General features: G+C 38.4%; 1 protein-coding gene across 1 annotated transcript in view; it reads right to left on the reverse strand.

The window, feature by feature from the left end:
- Positions 1 to 12,601: 12,601 nt before the first annotated feature.
- LOC119804314 (fibronectin type III domain containing protein 3C1-like) overlaps positions 12,602 to 27,416 on the reverse strand; it is a 35,955-nt gene continuing 21,140 nt past the window's right edge. The window contains 13 exon segments of the mRNA XM_038315769.2: positions 12,602 to 12,859; positions 13,775 to 13,896; positions 16,350 to 16,516; positions 16,976 to 17,188; positions 17,495 to 17,769; positions 22,522 to 22,671; positions 23,718 to 23,831; positions 24,038 to 24,144; positions 24,558 to 24,663; positions 24,778 to 24,896; positions 25,479 to 25,550; positions 26,162 to 26,300; positions 26,504 to 26,590. Of these exon segments, the coding sequence (XP_038171697.2) occupies positions 12,602 to 12,859; positions 13,775 to 13,896; positions 16,350 to 16,516; positions 16,976 to 17,188; positions 17,495 to 17,769; positions 22,522 to 22,671; positions 23,718 to 23,831; positions 24,038 to 24,144; positions 24,558 to 24,663; positions 24,778 to 24,896; positions 25,479 to 25,550; positions 26,162 to 26,300; positions 26,504 to 26,590 (1,929 nt within the window).

A 27,416-nucleotide genomic window follows, 5' to 3' on the forward strand; every position in this document is an offset into this window, starting at 1 on the left:
CTTTTGGTAATAAAGAAGGCAAAGGAAGTCCAGATTGCAGAGAGCCCATAGGTTGAATAATCCTGTTTATAGCTCTGAGATCCGTCACCATTCTCCATTTACCAGATTTTTTCTTAACCACAAATACAGGAGAATTCCAAGGGCTGGTAGATTCTTCTATATGTTGAGCATCCAATTGCTCTTGTACTAGCTGTTCTAAAGCTTGCAACTTTTCCTCAGATAAAGGCCATTGTTTTGTCCATATCGGTTTCTCAGTCAAACATTTTAGAGGTAGGGCCGTTGGTGGTTCTGGAGGGGCATCCATTGGTTTGTGTTCTTGTACAGCCCGAATGGCTGGTTTTCGCCATCTGTAATACCTTTTGATGTTTTCCTCAGAAATATATGCTCTAGAGGCAGCAGGAATGTTAATTTGAGTATTCCATTGCTGCAATAGGTCACGACCCCATAAATTTACTGCAATATTAGCTACATATGGCCTTAATTTTCCTATCTGTCCCTCAGGACCGATGCATTCGACCCATCTAGTGCTTTGCCTTACTCGAGATAGGGTCCCAATTCCCAAAAGTCGAACATTTACATCCTGTAGTGGCCAATACGGATGCCAAGATTCTGGAGTAATGATACTAACATCCGCTCCTGTGTCCAGCAGGCCAGTAATGAAAATGCCATTTACACACACTCTTAACTTTGGTCTTTGATCACTTATAGAAGTTTGCCAAAATACACGTAATTCATCTCTTGGGCTATTTTCGCTTCCAACAACAGACATGGGGATTTCTAATTGTCCTGACAAGGCATGTTCTCCGTTGTAACGGGAAATGACTGGACCACATTCGCCATGGGGGCCTGCGAGAGGCCCCCCATGGCGTTTCCCGCCTGTAACGGATTTCCTTGCCTATCTCTTGATGATTTGCATTCGCTGTCCCAGTGTCTGCCTTTCCCACATCTCTTACATAACCCTGAAGGCTGAGGCCTTCTATTCCTGTTATTCCTGGCAAAGGCATTATTATTATTATTATTTCTGTAAGTCCTTTGTCTGCAATTCCGTTTCATATGTCCTATTCTGCCACAATTAAAACATTTGGTATTCTGATATCTTCTTGTACCGTTGGCAATGGCATCTTCTACCCACTTATCGGTGTGATGGGCGTGATGGGCGTGATGGGCGTGGAGCTCATTCGATTCAATATTCATTGTATGTAAGACCCATTCCTCCAGGGGTGCTGATCTGATCTTTAGGGGCGTCAATACCCTTTTGCACTCTACATTGGCATTCTCATAAGCCAAGGACTCAATTATTACCTGCCTTGCCTCTGGGTCAGATATCCCTATGTGTACAGCTTTAGTTAGTCTATGTAAAAAGTCCACAAATGGTTCTCTCGGATCTTGTTTAACTCTGATATATGATTCTGTTCTCTGTCTTGGGTCTTGAACCCTGTCCCAAGCTTTCAAGGCTGCGGTAGTACATATGGATAGAGTGTGTTCATCATAATTAGCTTGTTCTAGAGGATCAGAATAAAGTCCTTCACCCATAATTTGATCTAGGGTGATGTCAACTCCCTTTGATCTTTCCTGCTGTTCTAAAAGCCTGGCCTCTTGTCTAAACATGCACTTCCAGCTCAACTGATGACCGTTCTCTAACACAGCTGAGACTAGGTCCAACCAGTCCCTAGGGGTTGGGTTAATTGTAAGGGACCAAGACTTTAGCATCTCCTTAACAAAGGAGCTATGCATCCCAAAATTCATAACAGCTTGTTTAATTTCTTTCAGATCATTCATACGGATAGGTTCCCATGTATATTCCTTGGTGATCTTAGGGTTTTTAGAACCAGTCACCTTTTCTGTAGTTATTACTGGGAAAATAGGTAGAGTTCTATTGAAGCTATCCCGGAGAGTTCTATTCGATGGGGTTGGGACTTTCTTTTGTACTATTTGCTCCTGTTCATGAGAGTCCATAATTTCCTCGATCTTTTCAAATCTATTTACCATTGCCTTCTGCAATGCCTCAATCTCTTGTCCAGTATTATGTTCCAAGGCTTTCATAGAGGATTCAAGGGTATGAAGTTTGTCCAATACCGATAACGTCTCATCCTTGGACAGAATTTTCATGGCATGAATGGTGCCATCTTGTATTGAAATTCTGTCCAGCAATCTTTCATAGCTCTTTGATAAAGTCTTGTTAATACATTTAACGGTTCGAATCTCCTCAGATAATGTTTCAGTTCCTACCGACAGAGATTGTAACTTATGATTCAGATCCGTTGTTCCTGACTCCATACCTTGCATTTTTCTCTCAAGTGATAAAGCCATCTCAGAGAGAGATCTGTTATTCCTTTCCTCATGAAATTCAAACTTCTCCTCGAAAGTTCCAAATTTCTCAAGTAACAAAGCCATCTCAGAGGAAAGTCTATTATCCCTTTCCTCGAGAGCTGCAACCATCTTTTCAAGCTGTTTATTAGTGTTTTCCAAACCATTTATGTCCTTGTTTAGTTTTTTAGCTCCTGCCTGTAAGGACTCTATCTCCTTTTTATTTTCCAACCACGTTGTAATGAAACAAACAAAAATAAAGAAGATACCAAACCCTGTAAATATCCAGCCAAGGGAAACCACATCTGTATCGCTCAAAAATTCAGTCATCGTGTAGTTGAACAAATTATAGAATCCGTTAATAGTGATATTGTCAGACATTGTTAATCCAAACGGTTGATTTTTAATCAAATGAAAAATTACCTGTAATTACCGTTGTCTGCCACTAGATGGCGTAGGGCCCCGAGTTTCACGTGGTTTAGGAAACCAAAGATGGCGTTCCGCGCAGAGCACCGTAGCTGTGGAAGCAGCAGCGAAGTGGCGGGGCGGGGCTTCGGTTCCCTGCAAGAACTTCACAAACGATTTGGCGGGCGACTTGGCACCGAGGTGTGGGGAGGGGGAGTGCGGCGGGGCACGCGAGCTGCGCAGGGCGCGGAGCCGGACGCACTGCGAGCCGCGGTTTCTGGTCCCGCAGAGCGCGGAGCAGCCCGTGAGACCGGGCAAACAGCTCCCGGGCAGCAGGCCTGGTTTCAGGTGGCTTGGCGGGCCGGAGCAAGCCGCGGTTTCGTCTGGGAGGGAGGGGGGAGCGCGCGCTCCGGCCGGGCCGCAGAGTCGCGGTTTGACCCACGTAAGGTTTTTAAGTGGATGTAGCCACGTTGGGCGCCAGCTGATGCGGCAAAGATTGGAAATAACCAAAAATAGTCCTTTTATAATTATTCAATTTTAATACAAAGGGAGATAAGGGAACTCACAGAACCAAGGGTCCAACGGAGCAGAAGGAGAGCGCGGGCGAGCGCCAAGAAGGGGCTGCCTTCCGGCCCCCAATCCTATTTCAAGGGCAATGCTACCCCGCTGGAGCAGCCACGCCCCTGAACGCAGGGATTGGGCCAGCTGCCCCAACAATAGATGGCCTTAAACTCATGGAAATCCCCTGACTCTGCTATCCAAGTGCTGTAATTAAAGCTTGTGCCACCACAACTGGAAGTGATCGCGTTTGAAATTAAAAATGTGTAGTCTTCAACTTTTTTATTATCTATATTCTTTATTCTGTGTGTTTTCATTATATTACTGAATCAGGTTACATCCAAAAGTGGCATGATGGTTATGGGGTTAACTAACTGCTTTTGGATTAAATATAAGGCTTGACCTAGGAGAGATTTTCTGTTTGTCACTTTAGACCATTTCAAAAGCTCATGAGTAAGGAGGTCATAGGTCTTGTAAGAGAACCCATTGTTGTTAAATGACCACACTATCAATCTGTTTTCTAAATAATTATGTTTATACTCATCAATTTGTGTTGCTCTCAAATTTGGTCAGAGAAGTTTTTTTTTCTTTTTTTCTGAAGTATAGGCTCCCATGAAAGTTCCATGTATAATCAAACTGAACGAAGCATGAGTGATCATCTGTGGATGAGTCATGTTTATCAATCTCCCCAATTATGGTTTAAGGAACATCTTGGAAGACTAGGTGTATAGAGGGTAAGAGTTGGGAGATGAGGAGAAAAGCTGTGAAAAGCTGAGGTCTGGGCATGACATGGCTACTGCACACATCTGTATCAGCTCACACCAGTTGTGCCCACCTGCATAAGATCAAGCCAGTAAAAAACTCCATCCTGGTTGGGAGAGGCATTCTTGAGTCCCTACTCCTATTGGAGGTGCTATTGACAGTTGATGGCTGTTGAGGGAGAGAGAGTTATACTTTTTGGGGTAATGTGGCTGGTGGTAGTCCACACACATATGGGAAACACTAATTAGACTCAAGAAACTATTAATAGCAAGAAAGGAAGACGTGATGTTGTGTATGAAGGGGGTAGTGGCATAAGGGGGAATTGAAGGGAAATAGTGGTGGATGAATATGATCAAAATACACTGTTTAAATTTATTTATTTTACATACCAACCACAGTTTCCCCTCCCTCCTCTCATCCTGTTCCCTCCCCCACCTTCCTTTTACACCCCTGCCCCCATTCACTCCTTTTCCTTCTCCGTTCAGAAGGGGTAAGGCCTTCCATAGCAGTCAACAAAGCATGGCATAAAAAGTTCAGGAAGGACCAAATTCCTCCCCCTTGCATCAAGGCTGGTCAAGGCTTCTCACAATAGGGAATATATTCCAAAAAGTAAGCTAATGTATCAGAGACAGTTCCTGGTCCCAGTACTAGGGACCCCACAACAGACCAAGCTACACAACTGTCACCCACATGCAGCTGGCTTAGGTCGGTCCCATGACAGCTTCCTAACTGTTAGTTCAGAGTCTCTGAGCTCACTGCTTAAATCTTAATAAATAAATCTTAGGTGTAGATGGAATGGTGGAGCACTGCTTCCCACCACCCGACTAGCTTTACACAAAATAATTACATGGAAACTGTATTTATTTAAACACTGCCTGGCCCATTAGTTTCAGCCTCTTATTGGCTAATTCTCACATCTTGCTTAACCCATTTCTATTAATGTGCATAGCACCACGAGGTGGTAGTTTACTGGGAAGATCCTAACCTGTGTCTGTCTCAGAGAGGAGAGTCATGGCAACTGACTGAGGCATCTGCCTGACTCTGCTTTCTTTCTCCCACAATTCTGTCCTGTCTGCTCTGCCTACCTAATTTTCTGTCCTATTAAAGGGCCAAGGCAGTTTCTTTATTAACCAATGAAAGTAACACATAGACAGATGACCCTCCTCCATCACTTAGGTATGTTTTATGGCCCAGAGTGTGGTCCACTTTAGTGAATACTTCATCTGAGCTCATATAGAATATACATGAATATGTATATGAACAGTAGAATATATGTATACATACACACATATCTATCTATCTATCTATCTATCTATCTATCTATCTATCTATCTACCTACCTGTCTATATTCCTAGATACAGGTATCAATTGTGATGAATTGGCTGGTGGTACAGTGGAGTTCATTTATGCTATGCACTTTATTTTCTGCCTTCCCTGTCTATCTTAGTAAAGGGTGTTGAGGTTTCCAAGGAGAATAGTGGATTTGTTTCTTTTTCACAGTTATTTTATCAATGTTTGTCTCATTTGTATTTTGGAATTCTGTCCATTTATGCAAATTAAGGATAAAGGATTAGAGAATCAATCCTTTTGCCATTTTGTAGTGTCCTTGACAATTTTCCTTAGTCTAAAGCCTTCATTGCCAGAAATATAGATAGATGCTCCTGCCATTTTCTGCATGAGCCATCTCTGTGTATCTCTTTACTTTTATTTATGTTTTTACAATTAAACGGTCATTTTGTAGACATTATTTTTAATTTTATTACTAATCTCTTAACATATTCATATAGTTATTTTTATTTTGTTTTTATTCATAGTAAATATATAAACAGTTTTCAAACCATGTGGAAGGAAGCGGCGGGGCTGCGTCCCGCCACCCGGCCGCCGGCTAGCTTTACACCCGAAACAATTACACGGAAACTGTATTCTTTTAAAACACTGCCTGGCCCATAGTTTCAGCCTCTTATTGGCTAATTCTCACATCTTCCTTTAACCCATATTTAGTAATCTGTGTAGCACCACGAGGTGTGGCTTACCAGGAGAGATCTTAACCTGCGTCCATCTCGGAGAGGAGAAGCATGGAGACTCACTTATGGCGACTGCCTGAAGCGTCTCCCCTCTCTTTCCCAGAATTCTGTTCTGTCTACTCCACCTACCTAATTTTCTGTCTCTTAAAGGGCCAAGGCAGTTTTCTTTATTAATTAACCAATGAAAGTAACATAGACAGATAACTCTCCTCCATCAAAACCATGTTTATTACATAAGAATATTCTGAATTTGAATAATTATCTGTACTTGTGAATTTTATTCCTCTTAATAATTTCTTCTTGCTCATTATTTTTTGTCTAAAGTAGTCTCTAACAATTCGTAGAGGACAAGTCTGATGAACCTAAATTTGCTTGCCCTTTACTGTCTAGGAAACTTTATTTTTCCTTCATTTGTAGAGAATAGCTTCATTGGGTACTAGTATCCCAAATTGATGAGGTTTTTGTTGTTGTTGTTTTCGTTATTGTTATTTGGTACTGTGAAAGTCTTTGCCTACTCTCTCCTTGTCTTCAGTTTCTGCCAAGAACTCTGATCTTATGTGAACTGGGTACCTTTAAATGTTATTTTTCCTCATTCATTGATAGTACTTTTTTTTTTAACCGTTTGTCTTTGTAACTGGATTATATAATATCTTGGGATAGATTCAGTTGAATTGAACCTAACTGGTGAGCTTTGATCTTCATCTATGATTAGTTGTATGTTTGTCTTGAAAATCCCTCCTCCTCCTCTTGATTTGTTTTGTTAGCTTGGAACTACCAGGGATCTGCCAACTCTGCCTCCTGAGTGCTGGGATTAAAGGTGCATGCCACCACTCTGGGGCAGTTTTTTTTTAATATTTGTTTTTATTTTATATATATGGATGTTTTGCCTTTATGTATATCTGGGCACCATGTGTGTGCCATGCTGAAGAGGCCAGAAGAGGATATTGGATCCTCTGGAACTGGAGTTAAAAGACTTGTAAACATCCTTGTGGGTGCTGGGAAAGAAACCAAGGTCCCCTGTCAGAACATCAAATACATTGAGCATTCTCTCTCTTTACCACCTCATTATCTTTTTGAATAACCTCTCTACCCCTTTGGCATTCTTGTCGCTCTTGCCTTTGTGACTAGATTTTGCTCTTCTCATGCTGTCTCAGAGATCCCATATGCTTTCTTTACTTCTCTTAGTTTTCTTTCTCATCCCATCATGTATTTTCAAGTAGCCTGTCTTAAAACTTCATCATTTTGTTTCCTGTTTGATCTGTTTTACATTTTCTATCATGTTTTAAATTTCACTTAGTATAAATTCAGCAGCTCAGGAACCTTTGTAGGCTGGGTGTGGTGGTAATTTCACATGTATTCTCCCAGCACTCAGGAGGCAGAACTCAGTAGATTTTGAGCAGTTTCTCAGCCTGTGTATAAACAACAACAACAACAACAAAATCAAAAAAGAATTTGTTTTTGTCTTTGATTTAAAAAAAAATCACGGTGCTTAAATTAGTTCATTATTCTATTGGTTTATTTCTTTGTTATCCTGAAGTTCATTGAATTTCTTTAAATTAGCTGTCTTGAAGTTTTGGTACGTGGATTCTCAGGCCTGAGTTATTATGTAACAATTTCTTGAGTCTTATTTTTGTTCACAAAGTGGAGTACTGGTTCCTGGAAAGTCCTTGGTGTTTGTTGGTGTTTAACAGTGTCTTCAATGAAGTATTAGGTACCTTTTAAAATTTTCACCATTGGATTATGTCATTCCAGAAACTATAGGCTGTTTTTTTTGAGTCTATGGTCATTTCTTTTTTTCAACCTTAGTAAATATAGTCTCCTCTAGAGGAATTAGTTTTGTTTTCAATATTATCTCATTAAAAATATTTTAATAACAAGGTCAAGAATGAGGCACTTTTAGAAATAATACAGTCTTTACAGACTAATAATGGACAGCTAGTTGAGAAGATCAATACAATGGAGTGGGATAGCATCAATTTGACAAAATTATTGGAAAGAATTTGTATTGTTGAATCTGATAGAAAGTTATGATAGATTTACGGCAAAGATATCTCTCCAGGAAGGTGATATGTACACAATCAAAATTATGTCCAAGGATAAGACATAATCTTTACTGGAAAAGTTTCATACCTTGGAATCCTCAGTGAGGCATTAAAATAGAACGACTTTACAAAAGGCAGTAGTAAAAAGAGTTGAAAAGATTGAGGAATTTTTTGAAATTACTGAGCAGGGACAGAAGGTACCAGGACAGGATTTAGCATCATCAGTACATGCCAGACTTATACAGAATTTTAACTGCATATATGGCAATTTCCTTTCAAAGACCATCTGGCACAAAGAACCCCAAGGAAGTCAGAGAATATGCTTGGGAACCAATAAATATGAACAATCTAAAAGAAATAAAATAGCAAGAGTTTTTTATGGGCTACATTCACCTTTTTTCAGATAAATGGTGAAAATATGGGCTTCATGCACCACGATTGGATTCAGTTAATCCTAGCAGTTCTATAAGATGGTCCTCAGCTGCTTTGGAAATGTTATTGAGAGAAGAGGCAAAATTTTTAAAACAATAGGGGAAAGCAAAAGGATTTGAGACTTCCCAAGATCAAATTTCTGGCAAGGGTCTTTACTCTGATATTCAAGAACAGGCTTGCTAGGATAAATGCACCTTGTCCTTATGGAGCACAGCAACCTTAAATTCTTGGGACAGGATTCAGGAACTAGAAAAGAGAACTGAATTATATATTAGGGTTAGACAGCACCAGAGAGAACTCTTTAGTGACTTCTTACAAAGATTAACTAAGGCTGTATAAGGAGCAGTGACAGACCCTGAAGCTAGTTGTGTACTTATTGAATCTTTGGCTTTTGAAAATGCCAACTTAGAATGCAAGAAGGTCCTTGGGTCTTTAAATGTCAGATCAGCACCCATAGATGAATGGATCTTACATACAATGAATGTTGAAACATTTTACTATAGTACTGAGACTTGGGTAGGAAAAGCGAGTTCCAATGGTATGAGGAGACACCAAAATGCCAGATGTTTTAATTGTGGTAGAACAGGACATCTAAGAAGGAACTATAGACAAGGAATTCCTAGGAATAATGTCTCCTCTAGGTATGGCAATAATAGGAGGACTCAGCCTCCTGGTATATGTAGGAGGTGTGGCAAAGGCTGACATTGGAATAATGAATGTGAATTGACAAGAGACGGACAAGACAAACTGATACCACCAGGAAACTCCTTAGGGGTTACTTCTCACAGGTTCCAATATCAAACAAGGTACAATCATTCCCAGTCACTGTGGAGAACATTTCTCAACAAGAAAATTAAATAATCCAGTGCCTACTGTAAAAAACCATACTGTTCTGGATGATGGAATAGACATGGCGGATGAAACAAAAACTCCAGTAGGAAATAGGAAACATATATTTTGGCAGACTTCTAGAAATGATGAAATACCAAAGCTAAGAGTGCATAAAAATGACATTGTAATTGAGGGATTACTAGACATGGGTGTGGACACAAGTATCATTACTCCAAATCTTGGCATTTAGGTTGGCCTTTTCAAGAGGCATATATTCAGTTCCTGGAATTGGAATTCTATCTCAAGTGAAACAAAGCATGAGGTGGGTTGAATACATAAGGTCAGAAGGACAGAAAAGAAGGCTGAGGCCATATGTAGCTAATATTGCAGTCAATTTATGGGGACATTACCCATTGCAGTAATGGAATACCCACATTAACATTTCTGCAGAACCCCAAACTCCTATTTCTGGGAAGGACATTATAAGATATTATAAACAAAGGTAACCAGCCATTCAGACTGTACAAGAACACAAAGAAACTAGCAAACCTTCAGAGTACTAACAGTCTTGCTTTTAAAATGGTTAACTGAGAAACCCATATGGGTTTAACAATGGCCTTTAACAGAAGACAAACTGCAGGCTTTAGAACAGCTGGTACAGGAGCAACTAGATGCTCGCCATATTGAAGAATCAAGCAGCCCTTGGAATTCTCCTGTATTTGTTCTTAAAAAGAATTCTGCAAAATGGAGAATGGTGACAGATCTAAGAGCTGTCACCAAGGTTATTCAAATTATGGGCCCTCTACAATCTGGAATTCTTCTGCCTTCTCTATTACCAAAAGGATGGCCTCTTATATTTATTGATTTAAAAGATTGTTACTTCAGTATACCTTTACAAGAAAAGGACAGAGAAAAATTTGCTTTCACAGTGCCTACTTATAATAATTCTCAGCCTACTAGGAGATACCAGTAACTGTCCTACCATAGGGAACACTCAATAGACTCAACCTGTGCCAATACTTTGTAAATCAGTCATTGGAAATAATACACAAGCAATTTCCTAAGTCCATAATTTAACATTACATGGATGACATTTTGTTATCTGATTTAAATGCAGATACGTTAGAAAAAACGTTTGAAGAAGTAAAGAAAGTTTTTCCTAAATGGGGATTACAAATTGCTCTTGAAAAAATACAAAGAGGAGATTCTGTCAATTATCTAGGTTACAAAATAGGTTTACAGAAAATTAGAACACAAAAGGTACAAATTAGGAGAGACCAATTGCAGACTCTTAATGATTCAAAGTTTGTTATTCCAGTCTACAGCCAGCTGTTGGGATAACACTTGATCTAATAGTTCATTTAAACAAAACCTTAGATGGTGACAAAGACTTAAGTAGTCTCCAGGAATTAACAGCTGAAGCAGAAAAAGAACTGATGATCATTGAGGAGAAATTACTGGTGGCACATGTAGACAGAGTTAATCCAAATCTTAATTGTATGCTAGTCATATTGCCTTCCAGAATTTCTCCTACAGGAATTTTAATGCATAGAAAAGATTTTATCTTAGAATAGCTCTTTTGACCACATAAACCAAGTAAAAAATTAAAAACTTATGTGGAAAAGGTCTCTAAAGTATAAAAGGAAAATTGAGACTTCATCAACTAGCAGATATAGACCCAGCAGAGATTATAGTTCCTTTTACTGATGATAAAATTAAAAAAAATATAAAAAGACAATGAACTATGGCAAAGAGCTTGTGCAAACTTTTTGGGAGAAATTAATAACAATTTCCCCCAAAATGATAGAATTAACCTTATACAGAGAACTATTTGGATTCTTCTCCAAATTGTAAATAACTGGAGCCTGTACATTTTATACTGATAGAAATCAACAAAGGCAGGTTACAAATCAGGTGGAACAAAGCCCTTATAATTCTGTCCAAAAGGCAGAGATATATGTTATTCTCGTGGTACTAAGGGATTTTTAAAGAACATCTCAATATAGTTACTAATTCACAATATTCAGAAGGAGTTGTTTTGCATATTGAAACTGCTGAATTTATATCAGCTGATACAGAATTGACTTCATTATTCATTCAGGTTCCAGGTATAATCAGGAATAGGCTTTGTCCCAAACACATAACACACATCTGATCCCATATGGGTCTGTCAGGTCCTCTAGCTCCAGGTAATGCAGAAATTGACAGGTTATTGACTGGAAGTGTTCTGAAGGTCTCAGAATTTCACAAGAAACATCATGTCAATAGAAAAGGTTTAAAGAAAGAGTTTTCTATTACATGGTAACAAGCTAAGGAGATTACAAAGAGCTGTCCAACTTGCTCTTTCTATAATCAAACATCATTACTTACCTGCAGGGACTAACCCAAAGGGTCCTCAAAGGAATGAGATCTGGCAAATGGATGTGTTCTACTTTATAGAATTTGGAAAATTAAAATATGTACATTGACACGTATTCAGCTCAGAAAAGACTGATTCAGTAATCACACATTTATTGGAAGTTGTGGCCATCATGGGTATATCTTCATAAATAAAGGCAGACAGTGGTCCAGCATATGTGTCAAGAAAATGAAACTTTTTTGCTTAATATAAAGTATATTACAGGTATACCAAACATTTCTACAGGTCAGGCAGTTTTAGAAAGATCACACTGAACTATGAAGGATGTGCTAAACAAACAGAAAGGGATGGAAAATACCTCCAGAAATAGATTGCATAATGCTTTACTAACCTTGAATTTACTTAACAGTAATGAGAAAGGAAAAAACAGCAGAGAGACATTGATAATAGAAAAAGCTTCTGAACTGAATCAGCTGGTATATTTCAAGGATATGTTGACCTCACAGTGGAAACCAGGAGATGTGCAAGGTTGGAGAAAGGGTTTTGCTCTTGTTTCCACAGGAGAAGAAAAATTATAGATACCATCAAAATTAATAAAGATTCTGTTTGAAAAAGAGAAACCACTTGAGAAAGAGAAATGAGAGTTCATCCACAGAGATTTTTCTTTCAGTTTATTTATGTGATGGATTACACTGATAGACTTTCATATTTTGATCCATCCCTGCATCTCTGGAATGAAGCTGATTTGATCATGGTGGATGATTTTTTTTGAAGTGTTCTTGGGTTCGGTTTGCCAGCAATTTATTGAGTATTTTTGTATCTATGCTTATGAGTGAGATTAGTCTGCAATTTTCTTTCTTGGTTGAGTCTTCATGTGGTTTTAGTACTGATTACTCTTTTCATTCTTGTGCTTTTTATCTTTGCTATTGTGCTTGCTTCTTCTTTTCCCTCCACTCCCTTTGCTGCATCCAGACTGAAGCTTATAAGTTGACAAAAATGAGCTGGAGCTGTATGGCCCCCAGAGCTCTTGCATGCCATCAGAATTTTCATATTGGCGCCCGGCACAGACCTTGAAGCGATATTTTGAATTTGTAAGATAGTTGGAAAAGGAAAAGGTGGTATTTGGTCCTTTGTAAATCTAAAGGAAAAGGAATCAAATGAGAATTGCAGTTTTTTCCAATTAAAGCTATATTGTATAGTTTTTTTTTTACAAGAAAAACAAAAATTCCTTATTTTAATGAACATGTTGACAACAAAAGTAAAATTTTACTCAGTGTTTCTAATGTTCTGAGGGTATTCAGTATTTATTAGATAATTATGTTTAATAAAGCATAAAACCCCTAAACTGTTGAGAATTAATTATTTCATGTCTGGACTTGAACATGGATTGTGGTCAGTGGAATCAAGAAATAGTAAATAATTCAATGGTGATGAGCTAATTAAATGAATAAACTAGATTATGTACATACATATTACAGATCAGATGAGACTTTGGAATAAGATTTAGTTACTTTAAACACCTTTGCTTTTTTTTTTTTGGTTTTTCGAGACAGGGTTTCTTTAAACACCTTTGAAAGTAACATACTACCGTCCAAAAAACTCTAACCTCAGCTATACATAGAACTACAGTACTTTTTCAAGATAGGGTTTCTCTGTGTAGCCCTTGTTGTCCTGGAATTCAATCTGTAGACCAAGCTGACCTAGAACTCAGAGATCTGCCTGCCTCTGCCTCCCAAGTGCTGGGATTAAAGATGTGTGCCCATGTCACCAGCACACTTTTTTTTCAAGAATACAAGACCTCATAGAGCCCAGGTATCCTCAACCTTGCTATGTAACCAAAGAGTACCATCATCCTCTTGTAAAAATGTGTGACCATCCCCCCAATATATATATTTAAAAAAACAAGACCTCGTAGAGCCCAGGATACCCTCAGACTTGCTATGTAACCAAAGAGTACTTTCATCCTCCTGTGTTTACCCATCAAGTGCTGAGGCTACAGTCAGGAGCTATCATGCCTGGCAGAATATTAAAGACTAAATGTGAAAGAATATACCTGTTCAGCTTTCTTTCCAGTGAAGACTTGAAGAGAGTAAACAATGGGGTCACCTTTAATTGGCTCCAAGGAATCCCATTTGATCTCACAAATGTTGCTATTCAGTGGATGTAATTTAGGGGCTGGAAAAGGAAAATTGCATTTTAGAACGTTCTATTTTTTTCTAAATGATGCTGAATACATTAAAATGACTGAAACCATACAGTCATTACAAGCACATGTAGACCTAATATGAGAAACATGTAACCATATTTAAAAAGGATATTTATGTATTTTGAGAGATGGTTTCCCTATGTAGCTGTGGCTGGCCTGGAACTTGCTATGAAGATTAGACTTAACAGTTCTGATTGTAACATTCCCCCAGACCTTAAGACAACTGACTCCAAAGTCTCTAAATGTCCAAACTTTGTATTTTTTTGCTTCTATAATTCTACTTCTGGCTAACTGCTCTTGTTAACTGAAGTTTGACAACCCCATACATGGTTTTTGTGCTTCAAGCCCACATTAAGAAAGGCTCAGTGCTACAATAAGATCCAAACACCTAGTGTAGGTTTGGGCCTGAATACTTTTTTTTTAGGTTTCATTATAGTTTTTTAATTTTTTTTCTCATTTTTTTTATTAAAAATTTCCATCTCCTCCCCTCCTCCTCCCCCTTCCCTCCCCTCCCTTCCACCCATACCCCTAATCCCTCCCTCTCCAAGCCAAAGAGTCATCAGGGTTCGCTTCACTATCTTAAGTCCAAGGTCCTCCCAACTCCCCCTAAGTCCAGGAAGGTGAGCAACCAAACTGACAAGGCTCACAGTGAGCCCGTCCATGCTGTAGAGTTCAAGCTCATCGCCGTTGTCCTTGGTTTCTCAGTCCTCCTCCACCATCAGCCACATTCAGAGAGTCCGGTTTGGTCCCCTGTTCCATCAGTCCCATTCCAACTGGACTAATACTTTTTATAACAATCCATTTAAGAAAATATAATATGTAGCAATGAATGGATATGACAATGTGGGGAGCACACCATTATGGAAAACAGGAGTCTGTGTTTTGCTGCATATTGGCATGGGCACCAGTGTGTGTTCTGGGTGCTCACAGAGGTCTGACAGGGAATTGGATTCCATGGAACTGGAGTTGTGGATTTTTGTGAACCACTAAGTGGATCCTGGAACATAACCTGGGTCCTATGCAAGAGCAACCAGTGCTCTTAACTTTTGAGGCCTCTCTTCAGCTCCACGTCTTACTCTTAAAACTTACAGTGCTTGAATTAGATGATCTCTAAGATATTTGAAAAGTATTGATGGCAAGAGTTTCATTTTTTAAATTTTTTTTTTGAGACAGAGCTTCTCTGTGCAACAGTCCTGGCTGTCTTGGGACTCACTCTTTAGATCATGTTGGCCTCGAATGCAAAGACCCGCATGCCTCTACTTCCCAATTGCTGGGATTAAATGTGTGCCCCCACCACCAGGATTGAAGTCTTGATAAATCTTTTCTTGCTCCTGAAGTACACAATTAAGCACTACTTTTCTGATATTTTATTAGTGTATTTTAAAAATTACTGCTGCTAATTTTAAGATTTAATTTTATTTAAATTTTACGTTATTTATGTATTTTATGTGTGTGGGGGTTTTGCCTGCATATATGTATGTCTGCACTATGTGTGCCTGGTGTCTGTGGAGGACAGAAGTGGGCACTAGATTGCCTGGAACTGTAGCTACAGATGGCTATGAGATGCCATGTAGGCACTGGGAATGTATCTTGTGTTTCCTGCAAGAGCATCTAGTGCTCTAACTACTGAACCATCTCTCTAGCCCCAAGATTTAATTTAATTTAATTTTTAATTTTTTTTCTGTTTTTTTGAAACCGTGTTTCTCTGCGTAGGTTTCAAACCTCTCCTGGAACTTGCTCTGTTGCCCATGCTGGCCTCTAACTCACAGTGATCTGTATGTTTCTTTCCCGCTGAGTGTTGCTATTAAAGGCATGAATGATCACTGCCCCACTGTTTTTTTTATAATTTATTCATTATTATTTTATGTGCATTCATGTTTTGCCTCCAGGTATTACCATACAAGGGAACCAGATCCCCTGAAATGGAGTTACAGACAGTTGTGAGGTGCCATGTGGGTGCTGGGAATTGAAACCAGGTGCTTAGCAAGTGGAGCCAGGGCCCTTAATCAGCAAAGAAAGTAAGAGACTTCCTTATGGCGTTTTCATACATTTTGAGTTTGTTTCGGTTCCCATCAGCTATGCATCTCAGTTTCCTGCTGTCTTACTACTTGTACTCCTCACCCTCCTGAATCCCCTTCTACTTTAATGTCATATGTGTTTTATGCTCTTTCTACCCCTTTCCTTAGAGTCTCCCCAGTCTTATGATTTCTACTTTCCTTACCTCTACCCATACTGACTCTCACCTAAATACATTTATATGAAATTTAGAAGTCAGAATTTCCAGGAGAGAGTGCATGTGGCATTTGTCCTTCTGAGCCTTGCTGCCTGTCTTAGCATTTTCTAATTACTGCTTATATATATATGTGTGCTGAGGAAGCTCTAAGAAAATGTTCAGCGTCTGCATGCAGCATGCATCATTTACCTTTAAGAGCACCAGGTGGGGTTTTTGTTGTCGTGAAAGTGTAGACATCAGACTGTGGTCCCTCACCAGCTTCATTACATGCCTGGATTTTAAACTTGTATTGTGTATATTCACTCAATTTTTGCACTTTGTGAGTCAGATCAGGCCCATGGTAAATGACAGAAAATCTGAGAGGAAAAAGATAAAGATTAGGGAAGCAATGTTATAATCAGCAGCTGAACCCCAAAAAGTCAAAATAAGCCAGAAAGGGAAAAGAAAGAAAAAGGCAAAAGGAAATCAAGTCAGAAGATCAATACTGTCAGGGTGGCAGGTTTTCTCTCTTTCTTCCATAACTTCTGTTCTCTGTTACTTACATTGCACTAGGTAAAGGAAAAGTGGTTAGGAAGAAGGGAAAACACACAGCTTAACCATGGACAAGTACTGAAAGTACTAGTGTTGTTTTCATGTCGACTTCGTTCACTGAGACTACAGATTAAGATATTTATGTGTGTGTGTGTGTATGAGAGAGAGAGAGAGAGAGAGAGAGAGAAAGAGAGAGAGAGAGAGAGAGAGAGAGAATGGATGGAAAGATATAATAATTTAAAGTGTTCTAATTACAGTAGACGTTAAATGGTATAAGTTGTTACCTGCCAGTTCGATCTTCCATTAGTAAGTTGTAGCTTATAAAGGTGGCATGTGATTTTTTCCTTGAGATATTGCCCCATTTGAGTCTGAGGCTCTGGTGTCCTTGGACCACACAATCAAGCTGTGGAGGCTCGGGTAGTATTGGTTTGGTTCTGCTTCTTATTGATGGGCTGAAAGGACTTAGTCCGTAACGATTAATAGCTTGAATTCTGATTCTAGTGGTAAAAATAATTTAAAATATATGAATTTGTATTTAGTAGAGGAAATACTTTTCTTCATAGAACCCACTCTATCTCTATATAGAATGACTATTATACTGATTACAAGACAGGTTTCCAAAATATACCTACTATTGAAAACTATTGATGAGAGGCAGAAATGGTTCTTCCTAATATGACATTTTGCCAATGAGGCAGAACTCTTCAAAAGAAATCTGAAGTATATTAAATACACAAAAGCAGATCTGCTCAAAATTCTCAACATTCTTTCCACCTACCCAAAATAAGATATGAGTGACTTACCTGTATGTAGTATTAGGCTGTAGATTTTTCAGAACATACTCTGTTACTCTATCAACAGTCAAGATTTTTTTCTCTCCATACTCGATGTTATATCCAGTGATGGGAGAGCCATGGCAGTCTGGCTCCTCCCATTGAATAGCTATGCAAGATGAGGACAGGTTGGCAGGTACTTTGTCTTCAACTTTGTGTAACATTGGAACTTTGGCGGGTACAGTTCCCAGTGTAGTTACTTTTCCAGTTCCTCCAAACATTCCAACCCCAACTTTATTGACAGCCTGAAAAATGCATGCAATATTTGTTAGCAATTCGTTTTGATGATTTTCTGTGCATGAGTATTTTGTTGCATAATGAAACAGTGCATCATAAACTCATATTCTAACAATTTGGTTCTACATTGCAGAAATACATCTGAGATTTGCAGTCTGTGTCTTTAAGAAGGTAAAGAGTGTACACAAGGGAAGATACGTCAGGAGTGTTATATGGACATTTTAGATAATTAACCCCCACAACACTCATCAACTATGACACTAAGCTTTTCTCCATTCTTTATGCTTGAGTTTTTATCTCTGTTACATTCCCATCCAGTCAATCAGTTTCACTGATCTTGGGAAAGCTTATAATATATAATCCCACACTAAAAAATAACATATACATATATCCTGTACCTACTTTCCTTTGGAGACAATTTTTTTCAATAGTTACAGCTCAATACTATGGCCAGGAAATCACCATTGATAAAACCTACTGATATTACTCGGAACTGTGTGCAGTTATTTGTGTGTGTACTTAAGGTTTAGTCAGTGACCATGGCCACTTCAACATAAAGAAATTTTATTAAAGGATTCTATGTGCTCCTGTTCCAGTCACAGTATGTTCCTACTCTGTCCAACTTCTAATTCGTGGAAACCACTAACTGCTAGCTATTCATCATTACTACAAATTTCTTGTTTTCAGAATATTATATAATACAACATATAACTTTGATGCAGGCTCAGCTTTTAGTTACTGTAATAATCTGGAGAGCTTTCATCTATCCTATATATTAGTAATTTGTTCAAATTCATTGCTGAACCATGTGTCACATTATAGATGTACCTAGATGGATAGATGTTTATTTAACCACACATCTGTTGAAAGATATTGAGCTGATTTCAGTTTTTGACTTCTACAAATAAATGTAAGATGCTACTATGCTCTTTTCTGGAAAGACTATGATTCTCATCAGTATCTTGTGAGTGACCAGTTTCCTTAGGACTCTGACAATACTTGGTGTTACCATTGATCCTTAACTTAAGCATTCTGAAAGATCAAAATGGAATTTCCTTGTGCATTTCCCTATTAGTAAATGACTCTGAACATCTGCATGTGCTCACTTGCCCTTGTACGTTATCTTCAGTTACCAATCTTTATTCATTTTCTTCTATCTATGTTTTTCGAGTCAGGATTTCTCTGTGTATCTCTACTGTCCTGGAAGTCACCCTGCAGACGAGGCTCACCTCAAACTCATAGAGATTCACCAGTCTCTGCCTCCCTAAGTGCTGAGATTAAAGGCATGTGCTATCATTGCTTGGCCTGTATGCATTTTCTAATTGAGCTGCTTGAAATAACTCCTGAGTTTTGAGAGTCTTTATATATTTTAGGTTCTAGCCCTTTTCAAGATATGAGAATGGCAAATATTATCTCCCAGCCAGTAGGTTCAATTTCATGCATATTAGAATATAGAAAAGTAAAAATTTTAAACATTTAATAGCTCAAACTTACCACTATTCCTTTTGTGGGGCTCTAATTTTGATATCAAGTGTTTGCCTAGACATAGATCACATAGATTTTCTCTTACATTTTTACTTTTTTTTAGTTTTGTTTTTGTTTATAAATTTGGGACTTTATTTATTTTTAAGAGCCAGATTCTTGCTATGTTGCTGAGGTTGGACCGAAACTTCTGGACTTAAGGGATCCTAGCATTTCAGTCTCGAGTAGTTGATACTATATGTGCTTTCTGGTTTATACTTTTATTTAGTATTATGGTTTCATTCTGGAAAGGAAGATGTAAACTCACTGTTAATTTGTCTTTAACCTCTTTGTAGAGTTATCCTGTGAAACTTCATTTATTTTGCCATTCTGTTCATTACCTGATGTAGAAACTTAGATTACTGAATCGAGTTCTGTGTAATATAAGCATCAAATGTTCTGAGTTTTTTTTTTTTTTTTTTTTTTGGTTTTTCGAGACAGGGTTTCTCTGCAGCTTTTTTAGAGCCTGTCCTGGAACTAGCTCTTGTAGACCAGGCTGGCCTCGAACTCACAGAGATCTGCCTGCCTCTGCCTCCCGAGTGCTGGGATTAAAGGCGTGCGCCACCACCGCCTGGCCTGTTCTGAGTTTTTTTTACTCAGTACTGTTTAATTCATCCAACTCATTTTGGTATGGTGCATTTTGATTTTTATCCAGTTCTGTGCATTTAATATTTTTCCTTGAGATTTCAGCTTTGATCATGGAAAATCTGAAACTGTATTATTTAATTTCTCTCTGATAAACATTTAAGATACCTTTTGTATTGATTGATAATTTGATTTTACTATGGACAAAGAACACTCAGTATTAAACTTCTCAAATTAAATCCCATAGAGTGGCAGGCATGGTGGCACATACCTACAATTCCAGTACTTGTTTGGTGGAGGCAGAAAGATCAATAGTTCAAGGCCAATCTAGGATACATAGAAAGACTGGCTTTTTTTTTTTTTTAAAAAGACAAATGGGTGGTAGTGGCGCATGCCTTTAAACCCAGCACTTGGGAGTAGAGACAGGTATATCTCTTTGCATTTGAAGGCAGCCTGGTCTACAGAGCTATCCTGACTTTCCTTCCTCATGCCCTACTTTCCCACCACTATTCCTCCTCTGCCCTTCTCCAACTCCATCTCCATCTGATATTTGAGTCTTACCTACAATTTCTCTGAAATCCTAAAATTCTAAAATCCAATACTTTCAACTATGTCTTGGAAGGGTCTCCTCCAGGCTATCCTTGCTCCCTTATCTATCCTGTGGCAGCTGTAGACTTTGGAGCTTCCTTCTCCCTCTGGCACACTCAATCTTAAGACTAAATGTGGACACTCAAGGGAGCTCTTCCAGATGCCCTGCTTTGACCCTTCCTCTGCCTGGCTTGTACCATCGGCCTCTTCTGAAATTGTGCCTTCTTCACCCACATGTGTCTCTTAATTGGATAGGAAAAAAATATTCTTTTCTTTTTCTGTCCCCCGCCATGTCAATTTTCCCCTCTGATGTACCTATCCAGGTCTCAGCCTCCACCAGGGTCTCTAAACAACCTTGGGAGTCACGATGGAGTTATATACGAGGATCTTTCTCTCTAAACAAGTGTTAGAGAGCATCAGCAGTGTTGCACATTGACTCCTCACAATCCAAGACCAGATGTTACCTAGCTGTTTTGGTCATGCAGAACTTCTGGGCCTTCCCTGAATTTTAGAGGTCACCTATGGGGGCTCTGTGTGCACTTTTGAATAAACAGTGCTATTTCTTTACCAGTAAGTCAGCTCTGGTAGAGATAGATCACAAGGTTTAAAGGCTACTGGGCCAGAGAGATGGCTTAATGATTAAGAACACTTGTTGCTCTTACAGTGGTCCTGGGTTCAGTTTCCATCATCCCCAGTATGGCTCACAACCATTTGTAACTCCTATTTTAGGGGATCTTAAGCCCTCTATTCTGGCCTTTGTGGGCATTAGTCATTTTTATAAAATTAAAATTAAAAAGGACAGAGCCATTGTTCTTCAGTGGTCCTCAATCTCATGATTAACCCTTTCACATTCTAGGTTGCTCCTTTTGGCTGCTCCTTTGGTTGTTCCTGCTTATCATGATCATTCTGGAATTGCTCTTCCTTCCATGATCTGTTAACCTTTTCCAGAAGATTTTGGCTGACAGGATCACCTCAGTTTTCCAAGCACAGTCAACTCACAAGAAGGCCTTAAAGTTGTCCTTCTCCTCCAGACCCTTCATTCCTAGGACTGTCACCCCTCTCTAACAGGGAGTATCAGTAGAGACATCCTCGCAAAGCATAGTTCCTGAATTGAGAGAAGAGAAGCACAGCCATCTTGTCTTGATTCTTGTCTCCATTCTGGCCTGAATAGTATCTCTTTTCATGAAACTAAGAGTTTCAATTTGCTGAAGGCAGACTTTAATTGAATATATCATTCCCGTAATGCTATTTAAATCAGTAACATCATCTCATCTAACCCACAAGACCATTCTGATCATTCAGGAAAATTCACAGCACCCCCAGTAAGGCTTTCCCAAGAACTAGCCCTATAAGAACCCTAGCCAGTAAATGAAGTTCATTGTTTTACTCTCGTGACTTCTGATAAGTGCCTGTCCCAAGTTTTTCTCAAAGTCAACCTATCGTTGCACTGGGGAAGCAGAGGCTGTTGGATTTCTGAGTTTGAGACCAGCCTGGTCTCCAGTGAGAATTCCAAGACAACCAGAGCTACACAGAGAATCTCTGTTTTTTCTTGAAGAGCCAAAAACAAAATTAATCCCTCCAAAAAAAGAAAAAAAAAGAAAAGGAAAGAATGAAATTGATCGTATAGAACTGAATGGGTATATTTGTTTGTTTAAGTCAAACTTACTATGTATCCTAGCCTTACCTCAAACCTGTGGCAGTCCTCCTCATTGTCTAAAATTGTGGGAATATATGCATGTATGACAGGCCTGACTCAAGTCAGTGTTTTAAATAAGCATTTTAGATAATTGCTAAGTTCAATGATATCTGGAAACCACAGAAATATAATGCAAATATGGCAGATCAAGTGGGACTGGAAAGTACATGTGAGATCCTTTGGGGCTTTAAATAATAGGAGAAGGAACTCCAAATGCTGTAGTCACAGATAAGCAATATTCTTAGAAATCCTTCCCTTCTTGACTTTACTCTGGTCTTTACATTGGAAATGACACTAGTATTCTATATATATGGGAAGTGCAGTTTAATAGCTATTGTCTTCTTTATAGTGAAGGAAATGCCATCTCTACCTGGACTCTGCAAAAATACGTGGTTGCTGGAATAAGGCCTTTGACTTCACACTGCAAACAAGGGCCAGTGTAAATCAAGTGCATGGAATCTTCAACTTGTCCCCACTGCAGTCGGTAAGCAGTGATTTCAGCACCATTGCATTTAGGAATCTGAAAGACGAAATGCACACAGAAATTCAATCCTTTTTCTAAGTGGTCACTATATTAGATACTGTGGAGAGGAATAACACATGAAAGCTTGTAATCCATCATGTGACGCAGGATAGAGATGGATAGAAACAAACACAGGCAGGACACTAGAACTACATTCAAAGGCACAAATTAAAGTATGTAAAAGGACTTGCTGATTTCACAACTTAGATGAATGAAAACAAATACATTAATATTGTTTAACATAGCCATTGGTTAGTATGATAAATCACTGATCACATGCCCTGGTGAATTGGCCAACATAAGTTAAAAATCAGCATTGTAATACATTATTAACAGACTAAGCCCTTTTTGTCAATGTTAAAAAATAAGCTATTGCTTGAGACTGGGGAAAAAAGACCAACCCAAATGAACCTATTCACCTAAATAATTAGGTAGTTTGAACATAAGTAGTTTGGTAAGACATTCACATGGGTTGTTAAAAGTATATTTTTAAATCTTTAATATACATTATGTACCAGCTTGTAGTTAAGGTTAGTAATGGTACCAGAAGATTTTTCAATGATGTTCTTCAAAAAATAGCAAGTTCTGGGCTGGGGATATTGTTCAGAAGTAGAGTGCTTGCCTAGCATGCATGAATCAGCCCCAGCTTCAGTCCTCAGCAGCACAGAAAGTTAAAAAAAGTTCTTTTTTAACAGAAAGTTAAAGTTAAATTTTATAAAATAAAATTCTTTTATAAAATGAATTACCTTAGCTGTCTCTTGCATTTGCTTTAAAACCTCAATTAGTAACCCATTGATAGTCCATTTTGATCCCTGTTTTTATGGTTGATATCTGATGAGCATATCAGTTTTGTAGTCTTCCTGATATTACTAGTATCAAGTCCTAGGTATGTTCTAGAAACCAAGGTCTGAGGGTTACAGGATCCTAATTCTAATCTATGATTCATGAGAGATTTCAAGTTTCCCCCAGAAATGTTCTAACTCATTAGCATGTCTGTATATCAGCAAAATTATTAATAAGTATAAGTTGAATTAGTGAAATACCTCCCAACTGACAACAACACAGGTTGGACCCTTGCAGGTTAGCACAGGTGTACCACACTGGGAAGGAGGGTGCTGGGCTGGTACAGTTTCACACTTCATTGAAGGAGATCCAAGCTACAATTAAACAAACATACAAATAAACCCATGCATGACTTTGCAGGCGTGGTCACTCCTTACCTGGACAGCAAGTACAGTGCAAGCATGTATTCACTCAAAGTGAACTGAAGTACAGGTGGGTCACCTGGGCAGTGCAACTTCTCTTCTCCTATTTTATGTTTTTAGCCAGAAACTGTGGGTTCTTCAGGAAGTTGTTTACTTACTGTACATTTCTTTACAGAGCCTGGATACTCCTTTCTGTCATTTCGGGGACCTTTTGCTTTTTTGCCACGCACAACTGTTCCCAAGTTCCGATTAATGGATCGGTTGTCTATAAAATATGTAAAAGGCATTCTGTTCCCCTCTTTCCAAATTAGTTATTTTTGTACTAGTGTTTGAACCCACTTTTGTTTATATTAAACAAAAACACTATCCTTTAGCTCCATACCAAGTCTCTAGTATTTAGGGATGGTTCTTTAAAACAATTCAATATATTGTGGAGTGAGTTAAGACTTCTCTTAAAATGCTTAGAGACGCCAAGCTTATTGTATCTATTAACCTAATAATTTGACTTAGGCATTAAAAAGCTAGTTTTCCATTATCAAGCCTTGGTTTGCTAAGAATCATTCAATTCAGATTAAAAGGAAACTCTTCTGGATGATATTAACACATGCACGCAAAGCAGAAGTCACAGGACTAGAAACTTAGGCACAGTTGTCAATCCTGTAAGGAAGCCTCACTTACCAAGGAGAAGGTTTGTGTCCTTGCACTTGGTTTTACTGTTTAAGCGCAGTGAGCGACAAAACACAGGAGGTGGAGTGGGTGTCTGAATTGTCAGTACATCAGAAGGCTAAGAGATAGAAAATGTTTTACTAAATTGGAGATCAGCTTTAGAAAACATTCAATAATATAACAGTTTATTTCAACCCTCAATTTGAGAACTCTCCCTTTTCTGATTTCTTACCTGGCTTTTGCCTACAGGTGAAGTGCAAAAGACTCTCAGTTTATATGTGGTTCCTGGTTGGAGGCCATCGTACAGAAATTCCTGGTGAGTGCCATTGTAGATTATCTTCCAGAGATTTGCTGCAGCAAGCAGAGCAATTTGGCTCAATTTTTCATAGGTCACCTCTAACTTTTAAGTCCCCACAATTAATATATACATGATATACGCTAAGAAACAATCATCTTAGAACATAAGTAGTTCCAATAATCTTTTTTGTGGGGGAGCTTTCAAAACAGGGTTTCTCCTGGAACTCACTCTGTAGATCAGGCTGGTCTCCAACTCATAGAGCTCTGCCTGCCTCTCCCTCCTGAGTGCTTGGATTACACATGTGTGCCACTACTACCTAGAGAAATGCAGTATCCTTTTTATAAGAAATTATTTTGTTCCCAGTAGAATTAAACAGAAGTATAAGGGATCAGTAAGTAATGATTTCTTGTCAAAACTCAAAGGAATCCAATTACATTTTGTGGTTTGGCTTTACAGCTGTGTATTTCTATTGATTTCTGGTTCTTGCAATTGTACTATGGCTACATAACACACTACTATTAGGTGAAGCTAATAGGTCAACGTTTTTCTAGGGAACTCTGTACTATTTTTTATAGCTTCTAGATGAGTGTAAGATTATTTCAAAATAAAATCTTTTAAAATCTGTGTTGCCTTACCACCATCTGAATTTTCACTGACTTCTAAACTGTAACTTGAAATGTGCATCCGACCATTGTCTCTGGGGGAGTCTAAAAAGAAAAACATTGTAAGTGATTCTAGGAAAAGCTTGCAAGTCTTTCACTAAAATTTTATCTCATTAATTGTAACTTCTCAAAGAGAAAAATAAAAACATGTCTCATTGTTATATTTATATCTATATACTAGTAACAATCTACAAACCTAGTACAAGTTACATTCATTTGATATTACTCATCAAATATTTAGATAGTATTTCAAAGTTCTTGGTAAGGAACTAAAATGAAAGGAATATGTGAATAATTTTAAGCTATGTAGTTGAGGCAATAAGTATGTTTAAATATAACTTTTGATTAAGCTGACATTTATCTGTGACACAAAATTCTTTCTACAGTAACTATGTTGTCTAAAATTTTATTTGGAAGACAGTTATTTAAGGATCCATATGAAGTTCAAAAGTTGGTTCATGTGTGAATAATTAAGCTAGCTATAGGAAATTCAATAGCAAATTAGGAAAAAATAGGGTTATATAAACTCATTTATACGACAGAATATTTCACAAGCAAATGGGAACATTTTATTAAGCATAGAGCAATTGCAGAAAGATTTCTTTTCAACAGTTATTATGGGGAGAACAAATTTTAGACATAGAAGAATTATTTACCCCATCCAATTTTTACTTTGTGTGCATGGATTCCTCCCACTACATATGGTTTCTTTGGGTATTCAGGCTTGGCTGGACAAGTAGAATATTTTACTTCTCTGCTGGGGTTGCTTCTTCCTTCTAGATTGCAGGCAAAAATCTGTTTGTGTAAAAGAAAATATTTTGTTGGGCATTGGAAATAAACGTCTGCTTTGATAATGTGTAATGTGCAGCTGGGTGAGCATTTTCAAAAATTAAATGTAAAGCAAAGTTTCATTTCAAAGAAAAAAACAAGCATTTATTCCAGCGAGAGTTTAGTCTTATATGAAAACGCAACACCAATTATTATATTATGCCACATACCCGAAATTTGTATGTAGTACTTCTTTGAAGATGTCTTACAATGCAGGAGAGATCTTCTCCACTGTATTTACGTTTAAAACCCAATCTCTGAAAATGAAGGACAGGGAATTTAGGAATGAAGCTTAGGTTTGAGCTCTAGCTTCAACTTACTGTCTACCTTAATGGTCTTGAGAAAGTACCTTAGACTTTCGGAACCCCAAAGGGTCTGCACCAATTCCTCTGCATATATGTTATAGCTGTTAGCTTGATGCTTTTCTGGGACTCCTAACAGTGGGAATGGGTGTATCTCTGACTCTTTGCCTGTGTTTGAGAGTTTTTCCCTCCTATTGGGTTGCCTTGTCTAGCTCTGATATGAGGGCTTTTGCCTTGTCATATTGTATCTTGTTTGGCTGTGTTTGCTTGTTGTCTCATGGAGGCCTGCTCATTTTTGAAAGGAAACGAAGGAGTAGCAGATCTGGGAGGTGTGTGTGTGTGTGTGTGTGTGTGTGTGTGTGTGTTGGGGTGGATCTAGGAGGAGTGGTGTTGTAAAGGGATGTATTGTGTGAGAGAAGTTAGTTTCAATAGACAATGGAGATAATTTTTAGTTTTAAATGTTCCATTTTTCACAACATAGTGAGATAGCACATGTAAGAGCAAGTCACCTATAGGTGACGACCCAGAACACATCTCAATGTTATCTCCTTCATTTAAAATTTTGTGGCTTGTACACAGTAATTTGTGGCTGTTGTTTAAATTGACTGGCTCTTTGACACAGATTTAAAAGCTCCAAATGGAATGAAATAGTTGCCCCCACCCACACGAAAAAACCGAGATGAAGGTGTACAGCTTGGCAGAATTGTGTAAAGGTGCTGAAAGATATCTGTGACCACAGAGAGTCAGCCAGAACAGGGCTGGAGCTGAAAATGCTAACAGA

Source organism: Arvicola amphibius, chromosome X (genome assembly GCF_903992535.2).
Source record: "Arvicola amphibius chromosome X, mArvAmp1.2, whole genome shotgun sequence".
NCBI lineage: Eukaryota > Metazoa > Chordata > Mammalia > Rodentia > Cricetidae > Arvicola > Arvicola amphibius.